The sequence below is a fragment of the Mercenaria mercenaria genome, chromosome 11 (assembly GCF_021730395.1).
Source record: "Mercenaria mercenaria strain notata chromosome 11, MADL_Memer_1, whole genome shotgun sequence".
Lineage (NCBI taxonomy): Eukaryota > Metazoa > Mollusca > Bivalvia > Venerida > Veneridae > Mercenaria > Mercenaria mercenaria.
In genome coordinates this window covers 64,470,461-64,498,422 of record NC_069371.1, presented here as the reverse complement: position 1 = coordinate 64,498,422, position 27,962 = coordinate 64,470,461, and the positions used below count along the sequence as shown (strand labels likewise).

Genomic DNA, 27,962 nt, shown 5'->3' with positions numbered 1-27,962 from the left:
TCTTCCCTTTGTTGTTACTGTCCTTTGGACTTAGATATTTTTTCTGAGGACCTTCTTGTCCTCAAGTGCAATGATAACAGGTGAGCGATATAGGGCCATCATGGCCCTCTTGTTTAATAAGGAGGTAGGATATTTGTGATTTATGGCCAAGTTGTAAAGTATTATGAACTATTTATAAAATAAAGCGCTTGACATAATATTATGTGCGAGTATTAATTTTAACAAATCCAGTTATTTAGTGAATCAAGTGAACAAGTGAAAATGAATCATTCACAGGAAATTCTAACTTTACAGTACATTTTTACATCTGAAAACAGAGAATAAAAAAGACTTTACATGCAGCAAAACATTGTATTTCTTTTATGGTCATCAGATAATCACGATATTTGTCCATTTCGCATCAGCAAAGAATATCGCACTTTAATTGTTATCATGTTGTCACGATATTTGTCCAAGTTAGATCAATATATTGCAGGCAATTTTATTTCAGCTTATCAGGTTTTACAATATGGTGACACTTGAAACCTGTCATCCGCCTGATATAGCTGGTTATATGAGACACGTTATTGAGCAAAATAGAGCCATTATCAATTAATCTCTACATTTTCTTTGCAGAATAGAGGACAATTCTTGTATTCGTTTATTTCTTTTCTGCTATTTCCTTATTATGGAAAGGTTCTTTAAAATGAAAATTGTAAAATAACTCTGCCACTGTGATAAGAGTTTTTTACTGTAATATTGTTATCATAGATATTTTCATAATGTCAAGATTTAGATTTACAGTAAATTTTTAGCAAGTCTGTCTTAACATGTTCAATCAGTGAACTTCAGAATTTGGATTATAATGAAAATAACGTAACTTAAGTTCTGGTCTTTTGATGTTTCAAATTTCGATTTAAATGTACCGTCACAAGAAAATGAAAAAGGAATGTAAGAACGTAACTCTGCCGGGCTTTGTCTTTTTGATTTATATTGACTTGAGCTTGCTGCGGGAGAGTGATTGTGCCTTTGTGACCAGTGCAGACCATGATCTGACAGCCTGCACATCCATGCCAGTTGATCATAGTCTGCACTGTTCACTATTTTCATTAAACACCCCTTCAAGTAATAATTGGTACTGCCCAATTTGAGTGATGGACCAAAGCATTTTAGAAATTTAGCAGGCAAAATGTTAGCACGAAGTTAGATACTTGACCAAACAACCCGACACTTCAGTATACTCTCAGGGTTGCCTTCATAATTGAGGCACACTACAAGCATTTATGTTCCCCAAAACAACTTTATATACTTAAACAATGCAATGCTAAGGCCTAAAAAAAAAATTCTTTGTTTCCGGTAACATGCTCAAAGAAATTAGGGTAGGTAGGTCGGAAATTTTTTTTTATTAAGGGAGACTTTTCAGAAATTATTTTTGTGTCAAAAAATGAATACAAATAAGGGGGTTATGCCTTTAGAGCATCAGGAAGTTGATTTCTAACATCACTGACCATGTTTAAAGCATAAAAAGTGCGGTTTGGCAACATTTTGTCAAAAAGTTGGAAAAATTATTCTCCAAGGCCATAAAAACATTTAGGGTCGGGCCAAAAATTTAGGGTAGGTCGGGATACCGGAAACAAACAATTTTTTTTTTACGCCTAAGGACCCTTTTTCATACATCATTATAACATGGTAATTCTGTTTCTTCCAAATGGGGGAATACAAAAAAATGGTTAAAGCATGTGAAATCTATTCTGTTTTATTTATATGAAAACAGGCATAATACAAGACTTTTGTGTATAATTTTAGATGATATAATTTATTGCATTAGATTTTCCCATTGTAATGTCAATCTTCAAATTACACTGTAACTTCCTATACCTGGTATCAGAGTTCTGAGAGAAGGTATATATTTGTTGTATGTCAACAATTGTTGTTGACAGTTTGTCCTGATCAGTGTCAAGTGTCACATTTCTGTGAAGCTCCATATTATCACCTTATTAGATCGGATCAATATTGCTGATCCATTTTCAAGTTGTATAAATTAACATTTGTGGGTTACTGCAATAATGGGCTTTTTTCTGCATGTCTCACATTCAGTGTCACCTTTGCTGATTTGTATGGTTTTTGCAAGACAATTAATACACCATTATAGCCAACCTTTTCTCATTTCGAGAAGGACAATTGAAGTTAAAATATAATGTAATTTGTAATCAAGAATTTGATTTAGAATGTTATTTCACATTTAAAATGTCATGTTGCATTAATTTGTAATTTGGAGTGTAATGTCACATTAAAGGCTTCATGTTACATGTAGAATTTAGGTAACGATTGTTGTTTAGAAATTATATTGAAGCAAGAAATTTAAAAGATAATTTTGTTAAGCAATATGCATGTACTGGTTGACAATCCACCAACTTTTATCACAATAATAACGAACTACAGTTGAAACACTGCCCCTCCAATTCCAAGGAATCAAGCGTTTTACTTCAAGATAACCGAAATTTGACTTAAAATCTTATTTCGTGCACATGTTTTTGTAGACTAGCTCCTAGACTATGATATGTCTTTTTACATTTTTATGATTGAATGTAGTGAACTAAGCCAGTTTACATCCTATGTCCATATCATAATTTTAACATCATTTCTCTGTGAAAATATCTAAAATAGACTGGTTTTTGTCTCTATGAAATTGACTTCAACAAAAAAGTGGAAAAATATAGAAATATATTTAGGGCTGTCATCGATAGAAACGATATCGATGTATCAACGATATTTTTTGGTCGATCGATTATCGATTCCCATTTTTAAAAATCGATATTTTACACAGAGAAAAGAAACTATCCAGATAAACACTCAGACCCTCTAAAACAACTTTTCTGCCTGCAAAAATGCGCCCTAAGTAACGGAAGTTGTCAATAAAGGTCATGTCTAAACCTGTCCCGTAGCAGTCTTTTCCAACTAGTCGGCACTACCTATATGGGGAAATACATAAATACAATTAAAACACATGAAAAGCATGCAATTAAACTAAAAATAACATTAACAAGAAGGTATATAGCATGTACATGAACAAATAGGTTGTTACACTAACTTAATAATCGATATATCGATGTATCGTCGATATCTGTTATCCGATATATCAGTATCGTCGATATGACAAAGACCCAATCAATGACAGCCCTAAATATATTTATTATCAGTCTAGTGGCTAGTCTAGTGTTTTTTGGGGTTGGGACATGAAAATGTCTTTGAGACAGCTGGACTTCTTAGTGAGTTCAAGATTACCGAGTTTCAACTGTTCATAATGTTGCTGTCATTTCAGTATTGCCTTTGCTGATATGTGTGGGTTTACCCAGCTATCATCACAGTGTACAGCTCAAGAACTGGTACAACTGCTCAATGAAATATTTGCCAGATTTGATTGTCTCGCTGCAGATAATCACTGCCTAAGGTAAGCCAAATACAGATTACAAGAAATACACAAATGGTCGTTTTTGGTACCCCCACCCACCTCCCCTGCTGTCTATGGACGGGCCTATAATTAGTCCTCAGATCCGGTCCTCAGAATGTAAAGTATAGTATTCTAGTATATTTAAATAGTTATGAATGTGACCATCTCTATATAAACTGGGTATGGTGGCATATTTCTGCATATGATAATCATAAAGTTTACATGAAAATTTTATGAACCATGAAAAAAAAATATACTTTTCGCGAAAAAATGAACAAACTTTCGTGAAAGTAGGAGAAAGTTTTTGTGAAAATTTTATCTAGTTAACAAGACCATATGTCAAAATAGTGCCCTAAACTGCATAAAGATAACCCAATAGCCCCCTCTATGGAATGAAGTGTGTTATATCCACCTCAATCCCGACCACCACCCCTAAGAGTGTCTTGAACTTATAGATATAATATTTAATTATAAAATTTAGATGGGTTTCAAAATCAAAATAATTTTTTGAACTCCCTTTATTATTTCTGTTCATTCTGTATCTGTTATCATATGCAGTAGTTGGCACTATCGTGAATTTTTTCCACTTAGAACTATTCTTTTTGTGAAAAGTTTGTAAATTTTCATGAAAACAGTATGAATTTTTGCAAAAACTGTTTGCTTAAGTGAATGCAGAAATATGCCACCATAACTGGGTAATACTGTACTGACTGTATATTGTCATTTTCTGTTGCATAAAAATGTTTAAAAGCTGTTTCTTATTTTTTTATCATTCTGTAAAAGGTATTTGTTAACTTCTGCTGAACCATTTTAATTGGTTTTAACAGAGAGTGGTTGGTAAATAAACAGTTACTAAATTAACAGAACCAGACCAGTTGGTAAATGAACAATGATTAATCCTTGATATAACCAGGCACTCTATAGTACTGGTAGTAACTATGGCCTACCCATAGCATAAAACATGTGAGGGAGGGGGACCTTACATAAGTCAAGGAGCTAAATATTGCTTTCCAAACCCTTGTTACATCTGCCATTTTCTGTTTTGCTGTTCTACAGAATCAAGATTTTAGGAGACTGCTACTACTGTGTGTGTGGAGTACCCGAGGCAAGAGCTGACCACGCCCAGTGCTGTATTGACATGGGTTTGGATATGATAGAAGCAATCTCGTAAGTACTTTTTAACCTGCTATATTTCTAAAATGGACTGAATGTGCAGGCTGATCTTGGTCTGCACAGGTTGCAAAGGCAGAATTACTTGCTGCCAGCAAGCTAAAGGTTAATATGTATTTTTCTAATTGATCTCTAGTTTGCATGGATTTTGTCTTTTGTTGTTATAGAAACAGAATGAAATCAAGTTTATTACTGTGAAATCATTTAATTTCTTAGGCTCAAAATTTGTGGCTTTGACTAAATTAGCTATTTCATCTGGATGAAAACTTGCAGAATTTTACCTTTGAACATAAAATGAATTGAAATTTTACTGCTTCATTAGGATTGAATCTTCTTGGTTTGTATAAACTATGAAAACTTAGTCCCCCACAAAAATTATTGATTTGACAATTTATTGATTTTCATTGGTATTTAATTTGGGGGATTTTCACAGTCAGCAGATCTATGAAAAAAATGAGTTGCCATAAATATTGATTATTTTATAGAAGTAAAATTTGCCATAAAAATGTCATTTTTTAGAAGGAAAAACTATATGACAAATTGTCTATCAATAAAAAAACTAACAGGAAAGTAATCTCAGATAATAGCTCAACATTTGAAAAATTCAGAGGTTCTTCATAAGATTTACATTTTGTAAATTTGAAAGATGAAAAAGGCTATTTATGAAAACAGGCTGATACGAAATGTGACGGGTACTGAGGTGAACATGAGGATCGGTATTCATTCTGGCAGAGTGCATTGTGGGGTACTTGGTCTGCGTAAATGGCAGTTCGATGTATGGTCTAATGATGTTACTTTAGCCAATAACATGGAAGCAGGGGGCATCCCAGGGTGAGTTTTAACAGTTTTGATTCTTACAGTACTTATTTCTTTATTGGATGTTCACAGAAACTGCAAGTCATATGCTGGAGGTCACTGACTTCAAATCACTTGCCATTCACCAATGTGGATATGAGCATCACTTGGGTCACAGAATTTTTCATGTTAGGAAGTCATCCAGCTGGCTTATAGAAGGTCAGAGGTTCTACTCAGTTCCCGCCTGTGATGAAATAATGCCCACAGGAGCATCTTTGGTCTTCCTCCACCACCAAAAGCTGGAATGTCACTATATGACCTATAATTGTGTGTCTAATAAACCCCAAAAAAACAAAACATGTTGGAATTTTGAAAATAATCTTGATTATAAACAAATCTTGAGCTCAATAAGAAGTTGTCAGGAAGAGGGAGACCAGTCTCAAATCTGCAGCATCTGATTGGTGGTTTCTCAGCACAAATGTGAAATTGACCAATGGCAAGGCTGCATTCTGAGACTGGTATCAAGCAAAGTTTTGTAACCTTTGACCTGGATGCTGAATTTTTTACACTCGTCTCCAAACTTAGCTTTATGGCCTAAGACTTGATTAGAGAGTAAGAGTGAAAAATATCTTTAGGTCAGGAAGGTGGTATTGGTTGTAAGGAGTAATGTTACAAACAGGTGTACCTTTAATGTTTCAGGAGAGTTCATATAACTGAAGAGACACTGAAGTGTTTGAATGGAGATTTCGAGGTGGAGGAGGGGAATGGTGGAGATAGAAACCAGTATTTACGAGACAATAATATCAAGACATACCTCATCAAAAATGGCCAACACCGGGAGAAAGAAAAGGTTGAGAACTTTTACACTTTCATTTTTAACAACATAAGTCTCCATATGAGCCGCGCCATGAGGAAACCAGCATAGTGCATTTGCGACCAGCATGGATCCAGTCCAGCCTGTGCATCCACATTCTCATGGCGCGGCTCATATAAGCAACAAATAATGTTTAAAGTTATTTTTTGTATATCTAAACTTGACCATTGACTACAGCATAGTGTTACACTCAATGACTGCTTTTATGTCTTTTGATCAGAATTGGATTGTTAATTTGACCCCATGTTGAAAAATTCAGCTCTCACTCTATTGCAAACTTAAAATGTCAGATTAAAAATTTGGAGTCAGATTTTGTACTTCTGCACCACCGAGCCTTCTGCATTTTTAGCTCACATGTCACTTTGTGAGAAGGTGAGCTTTTGTGATCACGCAGCGTAGGTCGTCCGTCCATGCGTAAACTTTTGCTTGTGACCACTCTAGAGGTCACATTTTTCATGGGATCTTTATGAAAGTTGGTCTGAATGTTCATCTTGACGATATCTAGGTCAAGTTTGAAACTGGGTCATGTGCGGTCCAATACTAGGTCAGGTCTAAAAATAGAAAAACCTTGTGATCTCTCTAGAAGCCATACTTGTGAATGGATCGTTATGAAAATTGGTCAGAATGTTCACCTTGATGATATCTAGGTCAAGTTTAAAACTGGGTCACATGCCGACAACAACTAGGTCAGTAGGTCAAATAATAGAAAAACCTTGTGACCTCTCTAGAGGCCATATTTTTCATGGGATCTGTATGAAAGTTGGTCTGAATGTTCATCTTGATGATTTCTAGGTCAAGATTGAAACTGGGTCAACTGTGGTCAAAAACTAGGTCAGTAGGTCTAAAAATAGAAAAACCTTGTGACCTCTCTAGAGGCCATAATTTTGAATGGATCTTCATGAAAATTGGTCAGAATGTTCATCTTGATGATATCTAGGTCAAGTTTAAAACTGGGTCAACTGCGATCAAAAACTAGGTCAGTAGGTCTAAAAATAGAAAAACCTTATGACCTCTCTAGAGGCCATACTTTTGAATGGATCTTCATGAAAATTAGTGAGAATTTTTATCTTAATGATATCTAGGTCAAATTCCAAACTGGGTCACGTGCCATCAACATGGTTCGCACAGGTCCTTGAAAGTCCTTGAATTTGACCCTAAGTCCTTGAAAAGTCCTTGATTTTTTTCTTCCAAAAATCCCCTGAAAAAGTACTTGAATTTTGAAAACAAGAGCTGTCCGTAAGACAGCCAAGCTCGACTATTCGAAATATTGTCCCAGAAGCAGGAAAATATTACCCAAAAAGGTTAAATATTAAAAGAGTTTTAAGTTCAAAAGGGGGCATAATTTGGCCAAAATGCATATCAGTTATGGGACTTGGTGCTATCAACTAGTTTTATAACCCCTAAGGCACATGTGAAGTTTTAATTCAATATCTGCATTAGTTTTGGAGATAGAAACTCGCATGTAAAACTTTAACCAGAATTTTCAAAGTCCAAAAGGGGGCATAATTTGCCCAAAATACATGCCAGAGTTATGGGACTTGACCCAGTGAGGTTGGTAATTGACCTAGAAAAAGAAAAAAAAAGTTTCAAATCTATATGCCTTTTAGTAATTGCTGTATGTACTTGCACGCAAAACTTTAACCAGGATTTTCTAAGTCCAAAAAGGGGAATAATTTGCTCAAAATACATGTAAGAGTTATGGGACTTGATCCAGTGAGGTTAGTAATTGATCTAGAAAAAGAAAAAAATAAGTTTCAAATCTATATGCCTTTTAGTAATAGCTGTATGTACTTGCACGCAAAACTTTAACCAGAATTTGCTAAGTCCAAAAGGGGGCATAATTTGGCCAAAATGAAGGTCAGAGTTATGGGACTTGCTGCTATCAACTAGTTTTATAACCACAAAGACACATGTGAAGTTTCAAATCAATATCTGCATTAGTTTTGGAGATAGTAACTTGCATGTAAAACTTTAACCAAAATTTTCTAAGTCTAAAAGGGGGCATAATTTTCCCAAAATACATGTAAGAGTTATGGGACTTGACCCAGTGGGGTTGGTAATTGATCTAGAAAAAGAAAAAATAAGTTTAAAATCTATATGCCTTTTAGAAAGAGCTGTATGTACTTGCACGCAAAACTTTAACCAGAATTTTCTAAGTCCAAAAGGGGCATAATTTGGCCAAAATGAAGGTCAGAGTTATGGGACTTGCTGCTATCAACTAGTTTTATAACCCCGAAGACACATGTGAAGTTTCAAATCAATATCTGCATTAGTTTTGGAGATAGTAACTTGCATGTAAAACTTTAACCAAAATTTTCTAAGTCCAAAAGGGGGCATAATTTGCTCAAAATACATGTCAGAGTTATGGGACTTGACCCAGAGAGGTTGGTAATTGACCTAGAAAAAGATAAAATAAGTTTCAAAGCTATATGCCTTTAATTGATGGCTGTATGTACTTGCATGCAAAAACTTAACCAAGGTGTGACGCCGACGCCGACGCCGACGCCAGGGTGAGTAGAATAGCTAGACTATTCTTCGAATAGTCGAGCTAAAAAAGGTAGAAAAGTCCTTAAATTTTGCTAAAAACGGGGGTGCAATGGTATTGTAGGGGAAAAATACAAAAAACAAATAATAAATAAGTCAAAACGAGCGAAAAAACGGTGTAAAATAAAAATACATGCACACCCACGGAGGGAACGCTAGTTGAACACCGTTTCGGTACGGAAGTTAGATACGGAATGGCGATTTTCACAACGTTAAAATATTATGCGCAAGGTAGCCTGACTTACAACAACAACAATGAGTGGCCCAAAAAATAAATGTAGTTTCGCCAATAAATGGCTTACACAGGATGATTATTCATCGTGGTTAAAGGAGTTTAAGTCAGACAAGCATAAGTGTATGTGATAAACTCATTGATGTCGGAACTATGGGAGAAAGTGCATTGAAATCACACGCGAAAACAAGAAGTGAAGTCCCTTGAGGACAAATTGAAAACTAGTCTTGAGAGCTTGAAAGACTTATAAGAAACATGTACTAAGTATGTATACAGGCAAATATAGCTCATAAAAGGTAATCCCATTGAAGATCTCATAAAGGTTAAGATATGCTATTGTAGCTTATGGAAAATAAAACTGTTCTGTAACTTTTCTTCTATCATAATGCCTTATGAAGAGCCTAAATGGTTTTGTAATTTAAGATTTAAAGCGATTAAAATAGTCCTTGAAAATCGATAAAAAGTCCTTGAAAAGTCCTTGAAAAGTTTGAATTTTTTTTGCCAAGTCCTGTATGAACCATGCATCAATAACTAGGTCAGTAGGTCAAATGATAAAAAACCTTGTGACCTCTTTAGAGGCCATATTTTTCAATGGATCTTCATGAAAATTGGTCAGAATTTTTATCTTGATGATATCTAGGTCAGGTTCAAAACTGGGTGACATGAGCTAAAAAACTTGGTCAGTATGTCAAATAATAGAAAAAATGATGTCATACTCAGTTCAAAACTGGGTCATATGGGGACAGGTGAGCGATTCAGGACCATCATGGTCCTCTTGTTTTAACTACATGTACCTCTAAGCAATCCTCGGTCATTTTGAAATAGAAAAATTGTGTTTGATACAATTTAACAAGGTTATGTTATCAGTTAGATGAATTTCAAACTGTTGCAAGAGTTTCTGTTTAAGGCACCAGATGTTATTATGATTCATTTCCCTGGGGAAATTAATGTACTCTGTGTAACACACCTATGGAGATGCTAAGATATCCATTCCACATTATAACTCAGGCATTCTCATATATCTATATAGAGATACACATCATAGTGTACAATTTATCTTGTCTTAGTAATTCTGTATATTCGTATATTATATATTTCTGATAACTGAACTTCACTTCTGTTTTTAGGGGCCTCCGTGGCTGAGTGGTTAAGGTAAATAACGTAAAATCACTTGCCCCTCACCGATGTGGGTTCAAGCCTCACTGGAGGTGTTGAATTCTTCATGTGAGGAAGCCATCCTGTTGGCATATGGAAGGTCTGTTCTAACCAGGTACCCACTCGTGATAAAATAATGCACAGAGGAGCACCTGGGGTCTTCCTCCACCATCAAAGCTTGAAAGTCACCATGTGACTTAAACTGTGTCATTACCGATAAATCCAATAAAACAAAACAAAAACACTTTTGTTTGATATATTTACAGATACCAAAACGTAGTCGATCAGGTCTTCATAGGCAGTTGACCAATGGCAACCTAAGTAAAGGCATGAAAACCATGGGCTTTGGGGAAGATGCTAATGCCAATATTCATAACAAGTAAGCAATCATTATTACACATTTGGGTTACGAATAGGTGTTTATTCCAATGTTTGTATTCACTATTACACTTCCCAAAGGGCTGAAAACCATGGGGTTTGTGGAAGATGGTAAAGCCAATGTAATCATTCAGTATTTCACTTTGTAAAGGGGTAGAAATTATGAGATTTGGGGGAATATGCTAATGATATTGTTAGCACTCATTATTACAGTTTGTAAGGACATGAAAATTATTGGGCTTGGATTAGATACTAATGCCAATGTTAGCACTCACTGTTACACTTTGTACAGGGCTAAAGGTCATGGGATTTGAAGAAAAAGCCAATTCCAGTATAAGCATTCACTGTTACACTTTGTAAGGATTTGAGGAAGTTGCTAATGCAGATGTAAGCATTCACTGCTACACTTTGTAAGGATTTGAGGAAGTTGCTAATGCAGATGTAAGCATTCACTGCTACACTTTGTAAGGATTTGAGGAAGTTGCTAATGCAGATGTAAGCATTCACTGCTACACTTTGTAAGGATTTGAGGAAGTTGCTAATGCAGATGTAAGCATTCACTGCTACACTTTGTAAGGATTTGAGGAAGTTGCTAATGCAGATGTAAGCATCCACTGTTACACTTTGTAAGGATTTGGGGAAGTTGCTAATGCAGATGTAAGCATTCACTGTTGCACTTTGTAAAGGGCTAAAAACCATTGGATTTGGGGAAGATGCTAACAGACAGTTCTCATTACTACACAAAATTATTTAACCTACTGTATAAAACTCGTATCAATGAGTAGAATTTGTATACAGTCAGTCAAGCAGCCAGCCTAGGGAACAATAAAATCTGGCAGGTGGTTGCTTATGAAAATCAATTTGGAAAGTCACAGAGCTGATTTGCTGTTTATTTCATGTGGCTTCTGAATACAGGTTGTGGCTAATGTATATTCAACTGTATTCCAGTTGCAGTACTGTAAAATCATTTAATTTCGTGGGCATGAAATTTCGTGGTTTGGGGCAGAACGGCAATTTCTTGGAGATATGAATTTGTGGATTTCAACTTATGAACATAAAATGAATGGGAATTTTACTTGTTTGTTGGGATTAAATTTCATGGATTGACTTGACCACGAAATCCACGAAAATTAGTCCCCCACGAATATTAATGATTTCACAGTATTTGAGTTACGTCACAATAATGCAAGCCATGTTATGACATCATAAACTATATAGGTAATGCTGGGAAATGCCCATATTTATTTCTTGTAACCCTTGAATTTGTTAGGCAGGAAAAATGATATTACCTATCTTCTTGTGAATGACAGCTGTGTTCACATAGGTCCTTTTCAAATTTGTGCTCAAGAACAACCAATCAGGTGCAGCTGGAGATTCAAGACTGGTCTTCTAACATTGACACTAAACCTTGCTCAGTTTCACATTCCACGCTGTCCTTCAGGTAGGGGTAGCCCTGTCTTACACAAGCAGGCATGTAAGTTCCTTACAGAGTGATAGCAATAAAAGTACACGACTTCTAAGGTTGAGGTCATTAGTTCATTGCAAGGCTAAGGTTCCTGGTGATACTATCAGAGTAAGACAAGATGTTGAACCTTTACCCTGCAAAATTTCTGAAGTGGACTGTTCCATCATTCAGTTTGGTCAGTACCATTTACTATTCGAAGGGGTGTTCATTGAAAATTTACAGACTGAATAGTAAACGGTGCAGACCATGATCAGACTGCACGGATGTGTAGGCTGTTCTTAGTCTGCACTGGTCATGAAGGCAGAATCATTTGCTGAAAGCAGGCTAAAGGTTTAAGAATGATGTTGAAGAAGAATATTTAAATTCTAAGAAAACTCTCTGGCATTCATTATGGATTTTGAATAGCAGTTCAATTAAGACACTTGAGTTAAAGTATTTTGCAATTACTCATTGTTTTTCTGCTGCTTGAGGCCACAACAGCAGCTGATTAGTGATCGATATATCACCCCATTTCATCTGTTTCTGCGAAATCATTGATATTTGTGAGGGAATAATTTTCATAGACTGTGATTACATCAGCCCCCGAAATTTAATCCAAAGGAACAAAGTAAATACCTTTTTATTTTATATTCAGAATTTGCAGTCCACAAATAAAAATCCCCACGAAATAACAGTTTTGGCTTAAACTGTAAAGTTTTGTCCACACAAAATTAGATGATTTTACGGTATTGGCATTATAGATGGAAAAAGACAAAGGCATATTGATTTTAATTCAATCTCCATATTTTGTAAATTAAAGAAAAAATGTTTTTTTATCTAGTTTCCTTGTGTCTAAGATTAATTTATTGCCATTAAAATACCAATGGTTTTATGTAGTTTTCCTGATTTCATTAAAAAACAACTTTAATGTTAAAAGCTTAAAGAATGACCAAAAAGGAAGAAATTGATGAAACAATTTCTACAGCCTTGAGTAATTTATAGAAATCTAGCAGTGAATAATTTTTGTAATAATGATTGTGTTATTCATATTTGTTTTTGTATGAAAGATGGTTATTAGTCCCCTACTGGTGGAACATTGTTGGGGACTATAGGAATGCCCTTCATCCATCCGTCTGTCTGCAAAGCTGGATCCTGCAATTATTCAAAAAGAATTCAAGCTAGCTTCATAGAACTTGGTATGTGAATAAAGGGCAATATGTAGATAATACACGTACATGACTTATGCTTGTAGATTAAAGGTCAAGGTCTTTATTGAAGGTCATGTAAAAATTGTTTCTGCTCCATAACTTTTATGTGCATTGATGGGTTATCTTAGAGCTACACACAAACGTTCACCATGATGAGACAGTTTGTCACCACATGATCTATGCTTGTCGGTTAAAGGTCAGGGCCACTGGTCGGGGAGTTGTTAAACTTTGAAATAAATGTCAGACAATGTATAACCTATAAAGGTGCATTTCATTCAAAGTAAATGGTTCATAAGATCATATATTCCAGGGACCTTCTGACATTTATTTTTTCTGTTTACAGGCTTGGTTTTGGAAATAACTTGGAACATAAAGATCCTGACAATGAGGTGAATGAATACCTTGGACGGGCTATTGATGCACGTAGTATTGAGAGGTTACGTTCGGAACATGTCAAGGCATTTTTCCTCACCTTCAGAAAACCAGATCTCGAAGAGAAGGTATTTTATTTTTCGATGTGTGAAAGTTATCAGTGAATATTTTTAAATGAAATTTTGATTCTGATGTAGAAAAAGATAATTCAGTTACTATTGGTATGAACAGATACAGTCAAACTTGTATTATTATTATTATTATTATAATGACTACCCTTTGAAAGATTAAAGTGGTATTTCTTACCAGGTGGTAAACTCACTGTATTGATCCAAACAGCTATTTCGTTGGGATGTGAATTTGTGAATTCCAGTTTTGAAACAAAAAAATTGTTAATGAATAAGAATTTTGCGTGTTCATTGGGATTTAATATTGTCCATTGGCTCAGCCATGAAATCCAAGAGAAAGTTAGCCCCCCAGGAATATTAATGAGTTCCCAGTAGCATTTGTGTTGTGTGTTGTCTTTGGGTTTTTTTTATACAGGTTTGACTGTATTGTTAATTGTTGATCCTTGACTGAAACAGTTGTTCAAAGACAAAGGAAGTTGTTCCTCTTGCACCTTTGATTGATACTGGGAAGTTGCACATTTAATGTGGAAAACAAATTTTAATATTGGTACAAGAATACTAGATACTCGGTTGAATATTGCATTATGATACAAAACAGTGTTATTTGTTTTTTGCACAAGTTTTCACACAAAAGTTAACTTAACAGAAGTTTATAATATATGAGCCGTGCCATGAGAAAACCAACATAGTGGGTTTGCGACCAGCATGGATCCAGACCAGCCTGCGCATCCACGCAGTCTGGTCAGGATCCATGCTGTTCGCTTTTAAAGCCTACTTCAATTAGAAACCGTTAGTGAACAACATGGATCAAATTTATTATTTTATAATATCCACCTGTTATATTTTCACACATTTTTATGATGCTTAATCACGTTTGCCACATAAAATTAAGTCATGAGGTTCACCACCACTTAAGTGTATGTTGCACCTTGCTTTGTATAATTATAGATTCTTAGTTCCCAATTTGTATCACACATTAACAATGCATGTCTGAAATTGGGCACATCACTACCAACCTTGGTTGCACATTTACCATGCTTGTCTAACACTTTGCCATATATTGAAAATGTTTCAGTTTTGCCGTGTACGAGATACGATGTTCACCGCTCACTTGGGTTGCACGCTAACCATGCTTGTCATTATTTGTGTTCTTCAACTTGTTATTATACAAAGGTTTGTGTGTTGCTGTTTTGAAACTGTATCTGTAATAGATTTACTAACAGTTGTAGTAGCACTGTACTTGTTAATTTGAAAAGGTAAAAATATTTGTTCTTAGTCAGAAGAGAATTAGAATGGTATTAGCGACCACCTTGAACAAATTGTTGAGGTTGCCGACTTCATATTGCTTGCCCCTCACTAATTATGTGCTTTTGGGGTAGAATTTGTCATGTGAAACTGCCTTCCAACTGGCTTACACAAGGTTGATGGCTCTAGCTAGGTGCTTGAAACAGTGGGTCTTTTTCTATCATCAAAAGCTCAAAAAGTTACTATTGGACAAAATTATGATATGTCAGTTTGACGCTAAGTGCAAGATGTACAGAATAGTACTATGATGCCCCAAGTAACATTATGACCCCTGGCAACCAACATTTTGACTTGAGCCACAAACACTTAGATAATTGGCTGTTAAGTTCTAAGTTTATTAAAAAAAAATCCTAAGGGCCTCTGTAACTTCCAGCATGAACAAACATAATGTGAAATACGACAATGGTTATATCAAAGCATGAAAGACTTTTTAACTACACAAGACAGCTTTTCTTAGTAACGATCACTTAAAAATTTACTGGTATTTTTATTCTATCTGAAATTAACAGAGTTTCTTTCCTTTAGCTTAATATCTTTGCTTTTCATCTTAATGTGGAGTAATATGCAATTAACCTTCCTGACTTGCACTCAGCTCATTGATTTGGTTGCAGAAGCTATAATTGTCTAAGAAATTGTTGGAGAAATTTGTCAGTAGATCAGAAACTGTTCTGAAGGAAGCTAAATGAACCAATTAATTAAGTGCTGTTTCATTTCACTTGAGCAAAACAGAAGTTAGTTAATGCATATTGAAGGCCAGTACGTACACCTTGCTAATTGCAAGACTACTGTTCAATCTTCCGTTTCTGTAACAAAGTTTTTCCTAGATATGTCTTTAAAATATCCCACAATACCATTTAATTTATACATCATTCTGAAAAATTCCAAGGGAGATAATTTCATTTTATTTTTTTTTTAAGATATCTCTATTAGTTTTGAATTTATTGTGAAATTACAGTTTTTATAGGTGTATTTTCCAGTCAAAAGTCTTTTCAAAAATCCATTTTGACCGTGTATGTGAATTATGTGTGGATTATTATGAAACTTTTGGGATATTTTATTTTGTAAAATTTCTAAATTTTTCCTTTTTCAAAATCAGAATTGTGCCCTGTTTGTACAATAGGAAAAATACTTCTTTAATCCAGAAAACTGGCATTTTAAAGATATTTTTAAAAATGGAAAAAGTTCCTACAATCTCCCCCTGAGACCTTTAGAATGACATAAATGTCTGGGTCTTGCAAAATATAGCTACTATTTATGAAAACCCCTGTTACTTGGTGGATCAAATAATAGTGCTTAATCTTAATATGAGCCGCGCCATGAGAAAACCAGCATAGTGTATTTGCGACCAGCATGGATCCAGACCAGCCTGCGCATCCACACAGTCTGTCCAGGATCCATGCCGTTCGCTTTCAAAGCCTTTTGCAATTAGAGAAACCGTTAGTGAACAGCATGGATCCTGACCAGACTGCACGGATGCGCAGGCTGGTCTGGATCCATGCTGGTGGCAGAAGCACTATGTTGGTTTTCTCATGGTGTGGCTCATATGTCAATAAGTTTGTACCACTGTTCATTTCCAGAGTACTCACTTTTTATGGATTTTTGAGAGAAATTAATTTTTTTGTCTAATATGTGTGGGTTGGTCCCTTTAAAGCTACCGGTACACATCCATTGGTATAGTGAAAATGTCCATTATCCTCCTGTCCCCAAGTAGGCACGGTGATTTACATAGACAAATGGGAAAGGAAAGGAAATTTAAAGGGATTGGACTCGAGATTTTGGCTAAGAGTGATCTTTGGTTAAAACTGAAGTTTGGACATAAAATGAACTTTAGAACATGAGTTTTGTTTCTAAACTGTTGTGAAAAATATTAAATAAATAATGTCAAAAATCAAACCTATGTTGCCTTTGGCAATGAAAACTTTCCTACCATCTTGGCCAGTAAAACATTGAGGGGTTAGTACATATGGACTGTTTATATAAAGTTTTATATTTAAGACAGTTTTCTTGTGGTACTCTGTTTTACAAATGTTTTTCGACTTTGATTGGAATTTATGTCAGTAGCTAAGTTTCAAAGCCTTCAGAAGAAACATAGCCATAACTTACTGATTTATCTTACAGTTTTCTTTTTTCTTTGTTGTCATACAGTAAGGTCATCCCTTTAAGTATTGAAATTTTGCATGTAGCCAGACAGAAGTTTCATTTTTATTCATAATGCAACCCAATTTGCAGATACTTGCGATGTATGGATTTTATCTGTACACTGATATGTTTAATGACTGTTAAAAAATTATGTATAATGTACCATACCAGGTCTCTTTAACAATAAACAATATTTTGAGACAGTTTTGTTTTGACTAACTATCCTTGAATGTATCTCTTAAAATGAGTCATACCATGAGAAAACCTACATAGTGCATTTGCGACCAGCATGGATCCAGACTGAGCATCCACGCAGTCAGGTCAGGATCCATGCTGTTCGCTGACGGTTTCTCTAATTGCAACAGGCTTTGAAAGCGAACAGCATGGATCCTGACCAGGCTGCAGATTTGCATGCTGGTCTGGATTCATGCTGGTTGCAAATGCATTATGTTGGTTTTCTCACAGCGTGGCTCAAATCATGAACTCCTCTCATACAGAACCATTGTCATGGCCATTGTATACCCAATCGGTGTCTTCATCACGGGAAGTTTGTTCCTTCTGATGTTGTCAGAGGTATGCCAGTGTACACCGAAAGGTCTGCGTACAATCGCTACAAAGATTGCCATCACCAGGTGGCTTAGACAAGTGATCCTTGTTGTTGCTGTTATTGTGATATACGTAATAGCTTTCTCTCCTGTGGTAGGTTATCTATTTATTATACGTCTTTCTGAGGAAGATTTTTGAATCATAGATTTATTTTATTACCTGAGTCTCTTGCGGTATCAATAGTTGAGTGGTTGAGGTCGCTGGCATTGAATTACTTGGCCCTCAACGATGTGGGTTTGAAGCTTGGCTTCAGGAAGGTTGGTTGTTCTACCCAGGTGCCAGCCCCAGCCTGAAATAATGCACAGAGGGGGCATCAGTCCTAGAGCCTGTCTCCATTACAAGCTGGAAAAGTCATCATATGACCTAAATTGTTTTGATGTGACTCTAAAACCAACAAAAAGTACCAAATGTGCTATCTAAATGGCAATTTGTCATTTTGGACTGTTTTAATTCCGCTGTCTAAAACTGGTCCATAAGCAGCAGGAATGCCATTCTGTCATCTAAACCTCTTATGTATTTAATTGACCATAATCATTTTAAACATTTTTAATGCTCTGTTTTATCAACTGATCATGTTTGTTTCATTTAGAATACAATTAAGTTAAAACACATTTTCATAAATGAATTAGGAAATAGAACAGTTACTTCTTAGGGGTTTTGGGAACAATCAAAACTATTTCCCTGAGTATCAGGGGACAACATTAAGAACTGTTGCTGTTAGCCTGTAGACGTTTAAGAACAGCTGTAAAGTTAGCCATACTAACTTGGTGAAATAATTTGAGCCGTGCCATGAGAATATCAACATAGTGGGTTTGCGACCAGCATGGATCCAGACCAGCCTGCGCATCCGTGCAGTCTGGTCAGGATCCATGCTGTTCGCTAATGGCTTCTCTAATTGCAGTAGGCTTTAAAAGCGAACATAGATCCTGACCAGACTGCGTGGATGCGCAGGCTGGTCTGGATCCATGCTGGTCGCACACCCACTTTGTTGGTTTTCTCATGGCGCGGCTCATTTCAACATTTACTGTTCCTCAAAAACCCATGAAATAGCTGAACTGCTACCTTACAACATCCATCTTATTACCTAACTCAGCATAACTGTGGTGGGAGACATATTGATTTACTCCTGTCTGTGTATGTGTCTGTGTGTCCATCTGTCACAAATCTTGCCAGCGCTCTTAAGTCGAACAGTTCTCGTCCAATCTTCACCAAACTTGAACAAAATGAGTTGCCACATGCCACAGGTCTTGGTGCATGGTTGACTCAGATACCTAATGAAAGGCTATTTACTCCAAAACTTACTCCAAAACTGTCAAAGGTATATTTTCTGTGTGTAAACAATATATAAAGACAGACTTACCAGTACTATTCAGATGATTAGGCAGTTGTGGGAGACCTGCACTAGTCTCAAAAGCAGCTCTAGTTTTACTTCCATGTTGATACTATCAGGTATACTTAAGGAATAATAAATACCTCTTGTATATTTTAACTTTATTTGTGCATTTTCAGGTGCTGTTAGACCGAACTAGTATCCAGTCATGTTTAGCAGATCATTATGGTATACCAGAAAGTAGCCTTAACAACTCACTTATAGAGCAAGCCAATATCTCAATGGGGTCAGAAATCTCACTATGTAATCCTGAAGTGCCTACGACACATTACCCAGAGGTATGTCATCTAGAATTATAGTTATTGATGACCTATATGGCCATTTTGTAAAGGTCACCAGCCCCAAACCACTTGCAGAGCGGCTAAATAAGTAGGAGCATAATTGAGACGTGCCATGAGAAAACCAACATAGTGGCTTTGCGACCAGCATGGATCCAGACCAGCCTGCGCATCCGCGCAGTCTGGTCAGGATCCATGCTGTTTGCTATCAGTACCTATTGCAATTAGAGAAACCGTTAGCGAACAGCATGGATCTTGACCAGACTGCGCCGATGCGCAGGCTGGTCTGGATCCATGCTGGTCGCAAAGCCACTATGTTGGTTTTCCCAGGGCGCGGCTCACATTCTTTTATAATAAAGCCACCCAGCTGGAATGAACAAGGCAGACTGTTATTCCAAGATGTCTGCTAGATTAAGAGGTAGTGAGGATTTTTCACCTCATGTTTACCTGGAAAGCTGCCTTTGAAATTTGTAATTTTCACTTTGAAATCAACAACATTGTAATATAGGCCTGTCAAAAACTTTGCACATCAGCACTACACTATCCTGTCCATTGCTTTTCTGCTCTTTTTGGACTGTTTATGTCCAAAATGTTTATCATAACTAGAATTAATGTTTGACTGGTTTCACAAAACTTTGTGTATAGCAAGCCTGTATGGAGACCTAGCTTGGCATTGTATTGGGGCTGATTGGATCAAGGGCTCTGGTACTAAAATAGAAAAAAAAATATTTCTGCTCAATATCTGTAATTGGGGAACAAAACATTGTAATGAAACTTAATATGTAGGCAATTTTATAGGTGTGAAAGTTTGAACCACTAGGGTCAAAATCACTGTTTATCAAAATGGAAAAGAGTTTTCTGGATTTGTGAGGTGCTGGTGTCAAGGCCATTGTTACTAAAATTTGAAAATAATTTCTGCCAGGAAATAAATATGAAACTTTGTATGAAGGTGGCTAACAAGAAGATAAATACCGCAAACACTAAGGACTGCTAGGGTTAAGGTCAATGTCACTGTAACTAAATATCTACAAAATTTAATGTCTTATCATTTTCAATTTCAGTATATAACATTCTGTATATGTCTGGCTATGACAAGTAGTTCCGTGTATGTACACAGTTCCAGCATCATCAAGTTACTGCTCCTGCTGTGCCTGTCATCTATCTATATTGTCATGGTGGAAGTGGAGTACTTCAACTTGTTTGACAATAGAGATTTACTTGTGCGTGCAAATGTCGGGTAAGTACGAGTATAGATAGAAATATGGGCTTGAAGGCTCCTTTTTAGGTTCTCCGCTTATTCAAACCAGTTCAGTCCTATAGGATTGGGCTTTTTCATCCCACAGTTGTACTATTAGTCAGTCTATCCATTTTATGATTTAAAGTCTAGTCCATAACTCTACCATAGATCAAGGGATTTTTATATACCTAGGAAAAAATGTCCTATAATTAGATGATGTGTTGTGCGCAACTCTCAGATCCCTAACTCAAAGGTCAAGCTCACATTGGAGGTCAAATATCAGTCATGTTTTTTCCTGCCAGCTCCCTAACTGAATGATCCATGAAAAAAGATTTTAATATTACATGGTATGATTTTCCCACGAGTTGAATAATAATTGATGTGTCATGTGCGGCTCCTAGACCGTTGCTCACAGTTCAAGGTCATACTTTCATTTCATAAGTTAGTATCATTGACAGGTGCTGAAAGAATCCATCTTACACCCCGGGGTGTAAGATGACTCTCATGATGGATATGACTTATTACAAACTACATATTTGTAGAAGATTTATGTAGTAATTCATATTTTATTTCATAAAACGGAATAAATATCCAGTACGTTGACAATTCCCTCTTGTTCCTGATAGTATGTTTCTCAATTCAAAAAACATTATTTAATCAAAAGATCATAACGGTACTCTGCAACTGATAAAACAAAACCAGAACTAAGCATTGTCATTTGTCTTTGAAATGTCATGACATCTCCTGTTTATGGATGTTGGTTTGCCACACTTTGTTGAAATACACTTCTATCAGAAATAGTTCTAAAAAGAAAGTCGTTTGATTGATTTTATTTTAACAATAATTTCTTGACTATGGTATGCAAGAAAAAGATTCGAACACTGTCTGAAGGTGCAGATGGAAATATCTGGCTCTCAGGGAACTGTTTATGTGGTAACTCTGCAGAGCCTCGTTAATGCCAAGACAGTTGTCCTCAATCTAGATATTTCCATCTGCACCTACAACTGATGAAAGAATCTTATAAGATACATTGATGATACAGATGAACACACATGTATAAGGGATGGTAGACATGACATTAAAGCAGCCAAACTGCATGAGTAAGTTATAATCAAAGACCAGTTTGTGTTGTCAAGAGTTTAAGTTGAATACTACTGTCTCCAAGTTTATAAAATAGAGTTTATAGACTAGTCTCTGAGTACAGTCACACTCCCAGTTATATGCTCAAAAACAACCAGTCTAATGTTTGAAATTTGAGACTGGTTTCCAAACACATATTTATGATTTAGAAACTTGGAACCATTCTATTTTCAGGAAAGAGTTAGGGGAACCAGCCACAAACATTCCACTGAAATGGGAGACAATTGTTATATTAATAGTGTTCACATTCATACTTTTTATACATGCTCAACAAGTAGAGTCCACAGCAAGGCTGGATTTCCTGTGGAAAGTTCAGGTAAGACGAGGGTTAACCCTTACCCTGCTAAATTTCAATAATGAACTTGTCCATCTTTCAATTTGGACAGTACCATTAATTGTTAAAAGGGGTGCTTACCAAAAAGATACTAACTGAATAGTGAACAATGCATACCAAGATCAGCCTGTATGGATGTGCAGGCTGATCTTCATCTGCACTGGTCGCAAAGGCAGAATTACTTGCAGCCAGCAGGCTAAGGGTTAAAATTAAGATATTCAGGCTCCTCATTTTTTCTGAGTCCCAGGCATGTACTAACTAAATTCCTGTTTAGAAATATAGGATAGACTGTAATGGCATAATGTGAGCATGTAAGATTGATAATGTATACACTTCAATAAGTGTCTATTATGTAAGAATTAAAAAGATTGCAATTTCATCCAAATCTAAATGTTCATGTTCATAAATTATTATGTAAAAACTTCAAAATCAAGTTCATGTACCGTATTTTAGTGTGTATAGGTCGCACTTTTTCTACCCATTTTGCTGCCTGAAAAAGTTCCTGCGACCTATACGACAGAACATTGCCAGCAGTTTTTTTTTTTCGGGCCAATTTTCTGACCGTAGCTCTCGCAAAATTACGTGCATCTGTTACGAACGAACAAAATGGATAAAAAATATCAATATCGGCGGCTTTTCAACCAATAGCGGTTACTTTCAATAAAATATATCGTAAATAACCCATACAGACTATTAAAATTACGAATGACTTTAATTCAAAGATGTTTTTGCAGTCTGAATTACGTTTGTTTCTACTTTCGTTTTACTGGACGCCATTGACATGTACTCCGGGTTGGATAAAATCCGGACAGATCCGTCCTCCATTCCAAACATTCTTTATACTAATTCTTAGTGTATTAAAAAGCTTGATGATTATTTTTTACTTTTGATTTTTAAATAAAAGAAAAAAATCCAAAAAGAGATATTTTGTTAATCTTTTTACTCAGAATCAAAAGAACGCGGTTAATTACATGACACGGAAAGGTGTTATAATTGCTGTGCAAACAATTCACACTTAAACTTGCATGATAACAGACGTCTGCTGCCAATTAGTGTCAAAAAGCCGCTTTTCTTTGATGTAGTCTGTTAACGATACTACTGTTGGTACGAAACGGTTGGGAACGAAAATAACACAGTCCGATTTCCACCAATCAGGTTCTGATAATAATTCAGTCCGCGGCATCAATATGGCCGCCGCCATAACTTTTTTGCCGGTAAATATTAAATATTGCTGGGGAAAAAATCCGAAATTTAACTGCGACTAATACGCTAGAAGTTAAATTTTCCGACCATTTCCAGAGCAAAAATTAGATGCGGACTGTACATTACCGCGACCTATACACACCAAAATACGGTATGTGTGGAGAGAGGAGACTCTTTCTATGAGCTTGTTGATGGACATGGATTTACTATGCAAACACATATTGAAATCTCAAAGTTTGAATAAAATAATTCCAGGAATAAATTACTGTTTTATTTATAACATAATAATATGAACTTAGGTGCTACCTAGAAGGCAGAGCTCCCTTGAAAAATCACCAGTGCCCCTTGAAAATTAAAGGAGTGCTGCTGGAATGACCTGGAATTATGGATCCGTTTTAGGAAGTTTATGTTCTTTAAGATCTATTAAAATTTTCATGAGAAAGTTACAGTTCTTTTTAGAAAGAATAATGTGTCCAACTTTAAGGCAAAATACTGCTATGATAGACCTCTGGTAAGGGAGAATGAAAATCATTTACATGTACAAAGCTTGTTTAAAAACCAAAAGACTAGCTTTGTACATGTAAATGATGAGAATTTTACCCAGAGAAAATCATTTTTTTGCCGAAATTCTCGAAAACTTCTGTTTTATTTACTGAAGTGCGAAGTTAACAATTTTATGGTTAATCTTTTAGCACAACTGATACAGATTAGGAATGGTAGTTACTAGTAGGAGCCTTTTTGATGTTTATTGATAATTCATAGTCAATAGTTTTTTTCCTAGTAATAAACTCTGGTCAGTGATTTTTAAGCTTGTGGATGAAATATATGTTAACAGGGAGAAGAGCATTTTGTGCTTTTCAGAGTTCAATGCCTGTAAATTTTGATCCAGAAACCTTTTTTTTTTAAAAAGTTTTATCTACTGACTACTGTAGGCTACAGACAGTACTACATTGGAACCTGACATCACTAACAAAACACTTGTTAAATATCACATGAATGACTTTATTGTTTTTACAATACTTTCAAAACCCATAATAAATAAAATTAAAAAAAAACCTGAAATAAAAAAGAAATTAAAAAAAAAAAAGACGCTTCTTGGTGAGGATCGAACTCCCGACCTTTGGATTTCACCGCGACCTCGCTAACCACTGCACCAGTGTGGAAGTATGACGTCATCACCACAAATATAAGTATATATAATAAACTTCAGTTGTGGCAGCGTGACGAAAATCGTTTCACATTGAAAATATTGTATTTTACCTTTCTTTCTTCGTAGAAAATGTATTTAGCACTAAATTCTTATTATCAGGCGCTCATTTACATTTTTATTCAACGTTCAAAGCAGTAAGCGAAACGCTTTGTCAACTGTAAACAGCAAGCGTCTATTGACGTCTTACTGATTAATTACTATGAGCATTGCGTACTGGAAGAAACCCGAACAACACCGATTCCAAAAACTTACCACGAATTTTCAACTTGATAGTAATGTCTGTACACAGTTTTATGCATTTTCTTTTTCACACGTCTAACAGTAATGCGACGCTGTCGGCGCCGCTTTGCGGCGCGGTAGCTCTGCTATTATAATTAAGCTGTGAAGAATTAGTTTTGGTATTTTCCTCAGACCTTTTGTACTGAAAACTAAAGCTGAGTTTAGTTCATAACCAACTGAAACTGAATAATTTGATTAAACACCTATTTCTATACAATGACAAATTCAGTGGCATTGTATATTTGAGCCGTGCCATGGGAAAACCAACATAGTGGGTTTGCGACCAGCAAGGATCCAGACCAGCCTGCGCATCCGCGCAGTCTGGTCAGGATCCATGCTGTTCGCTAACAGTTTCTCCAATTCCAATAGGCTTTAAAAGTGAACAGCATGGAGCCTGACCAGACTGCGCGGATGCACAGGCTGGTCTGGATCCATGCTGGTCGCAAACCCACTATGTTGGTTTTCCCATGGCACGGCTCATTTAATTTAACAAACCTTAAAATATTATAATGATCACATAAAATTAACAACTAAAACCTGCTGTTAGAGCGTATAAATTTAAACAATTACCAAAAAATTTAAAACATTGCCATGAAGCCTCTTAAATACAGTGTAAACCAAACAATTTCTGGATTAGTCTACTATAGAAGTTACCATTTCAGAATAATTTTTGTAATGTGAAAATTCGTATCAATTTTGAAACCTTCTGAAAGCCAATCCTTGAGACTGACATTGTTCTTAAAGGTCACCTTCAGTGACAGAATTACAATATAATTTATCTTAACAGGTAGGCTTGGCAAATGATGTCATGTTCATAGGTATCTAATTTGTCTTCACAGCCTTTCAGTCACGTACCAGCTCCAGCCAGAAACAAGCATTGGAATACTGTTAATTCTTTGTATTTGGGAACATTTTTGTCATTCACAGTATGTGAAGTCAGCAGGCAAATATTAACCTTTAGCATGCTAGGTAAATTGTCGTCTGCTGGAAATGTCGTCTGCTAAAATTGTTAAGTTCATTCAATTTGCTCCAAAATTGGAAGAAATATTGTCAGAGTAGCAAACAGCTTGGAACCTGATCAGACGCCGATTTAATCGGCGTCTGATCTGGTTCCAAGCTGTTTGTAAAGGCTGTTAAATTCGCCTGCAGCAGGCTAAGGGTTAATTAAGAACTTCTGTTGATTGTCTAGTTAAGAATATATCACACTGAATTTTTCTCAGCTTATTTAGGTGGGATGGGAGGTAGATCTACATGACATAATTGATATAATTGTATACGTACTGTATCAGAAAATACATGCATGATACCCTTGTATCCGACTGTCAATGTGTAGGTTTACTGAGTAAATTAGGAAAAAAACTCATTTTCGTTGCATGACTGACAATTTGGAGAGCTTTCTTAGGATAGAATTTGCTGGTAGTGGTCTTAAAAAGGGTTTATATGTGATTTAAAATGAATGCATGTGTTGAATAATGTACTGTTGCATTCATTTTATAAATGGTCCAGTATTATAAATGTTTGAAGTTTCTAAGTGGCAAAAAGTGGAAAATAAAATAAATACCTATCTACTTACTCTATTTTTTTTATCCGGTAACCATAAACGCGTTTTACACTATCTAGATGTCACAAATCACTTTCATTTTGTATTTTTTCCTTACAGTCAGTAAGTATACAATGAATGCATTTTCTTAAATACAAAAAAAAAAAACAGTATATCAGTCTGAATGTGTGCCTTAATTGTTCAAGTGTCTTACATAGCCAGTAGTAAATATAATAAACATTTGATTGCTTATTTCATTATTTCATTATTTCTGGGGTACAAACATTATTCAGACTGAGGTTGAGAAAGCAGGTTTACAATAATAATGTGCACATCATCTAAGTAAAAATATGAGTTGTAGGTTATGTGTAATCAATGAAAGGTGTTAAAATTATCTTTGAAATAATGACTAGAAATGCCTTATTTAAAGAGCAATATTTTATAGTCTCATAGCTTTAGGAAGTGCAGGAAAATCATGAAAGTGAAAAATGATACCTAATTAAGATACTCCATACCCCATCCCTGAAGCACCACCCCCACACAAAAAAAACACATTCTTCTGGAGGAGTCTCTCGTATCTGTAACCAGTGGTGACTGTAAAGAAATAACACATAACATTTCAGTTAATTTTGACAGCTACTGTCATTGTAAACACAGAGGAACAGTTGTGTATAGAAAGTTTTATAAAGATACATTTTGTTTCCAGGCAACAGAAGAGAAAGAAGAAATGGAAAGTCTGAGAGCATACAATCTGAAACTTGTTGCAAATATATTGCCACTGAATGTTGCTCAACATTTCCTCAAACGAGGCAACAAAGAGGAGGTTTGTGCTTTGTATAATGTGACAAAGTTGTAATATATCACAAGAGGTTGGGATAGAGCATATTGAACCGGAGGTTACGGTTCCAATTTTGTTGTGAGCATAGTTTGACCTCAGTCTCTTTATGCTTGGACTAGTAGCAGTTTGAAATTACCTAGGTGTAACTTTTTGACTTAATGTATATAATATTTATGAATTTAGATAATCATCTGCTTGACACTGATTTTTTCCAGTAAGATTTCTGCCACAGCTTAATTGAAATAGTGAAATGGAAAACTTGCAAAATTATTCTACCTTATGTTCTCATAATTATCGGTGCCCCTGGGTGCATTAGATTTTGCAAGTTGGGGGAGGAGGGGGGGGGGGTATTAAGGTCCTTAGAAAAAGAGTATTTTTACATTTTTAGCACACCTGAACAAAAGTTGAGCTTTTAGTATAACTGGATGGTCCAGCGCCCATCGTTCATCATCCACATTTTCTTTTAAACATCTTCTGCTCTGAAACTACTTGTGAGAGTAGCACCAAATTTGGTCTGTAGCATCCTAGAGAGGTCCTCAATCAAGTTTGTTCAAATGGCGGCACTTGGACTCAGAGCTGGAAATAGATAGAAAAACCTTTAAATGACTTCTTTTCATGAATTACTAGATAGATCTTCATCAAACTTGGTCTGTAGCATGGTCTTCTCCAAAGTTTGTTCCAAACCAAAGGCTTGGCCCCTTTTAGGGGCTGCTACGGCTGAAAAGAGAAATAC

At 35.8% G+C, this 27,962-nt stretch overlaps 1 protein-coding gene across 1 annotated transcript in view; it reads left to right on the top strand.

Annotated features, from left to right (window-relative positions):
- The window catches only part of LOC123532329 (adenylate cyclase type 5-like), a 62,609-nt gene that overhangs the window by 23,829 nt on the left and 10,818 nt on the right, over positions 1-27,962 (top strand). The window contains exons 5-16 of the mRNA XM_045313739.2: positions 3,302-3,430; positions 4,487-4,597; positions 5,273-5,431; positions 6,095-6,245; positions 10,467-10,579; positions 13,574-13,730; positions 14,806-14,903; positions 17,672-17,873; positions 19,290-19,448; positions 20,510-20,685; positions 22,000-22,141; positions 27,098-27,214. Of these exons, the coding sequence (XP_045169674.2) occupies positions 3,302-3,430; positions 4,487-4,597; positions 5,273-5,431; positions 6,095-6,245; positions 10,467-10,579; positions 13,574-13,730; positions 14,806-14,903; positions 17,672-17,873; positions 19,290-19,448; positions 20,510-20,685; positions 22,000-22,141; positions 27,098-27,214 (1,714 nt within the window). The remainder of the gene's footprint in view (positions 1-3,301; positions 3,431-4,486; positions 4,598-5,272; positions 5,432-6,094; positions 6,246-10,466; positions 10,580-13,573; positions 13,731-14,805; positions 14,904-17,671; positions 17,874-19,289; positions 19,449-20,509; positions 20,686-21,999; positions 22,142-27,097; positions 27,215-27,962) is intronic.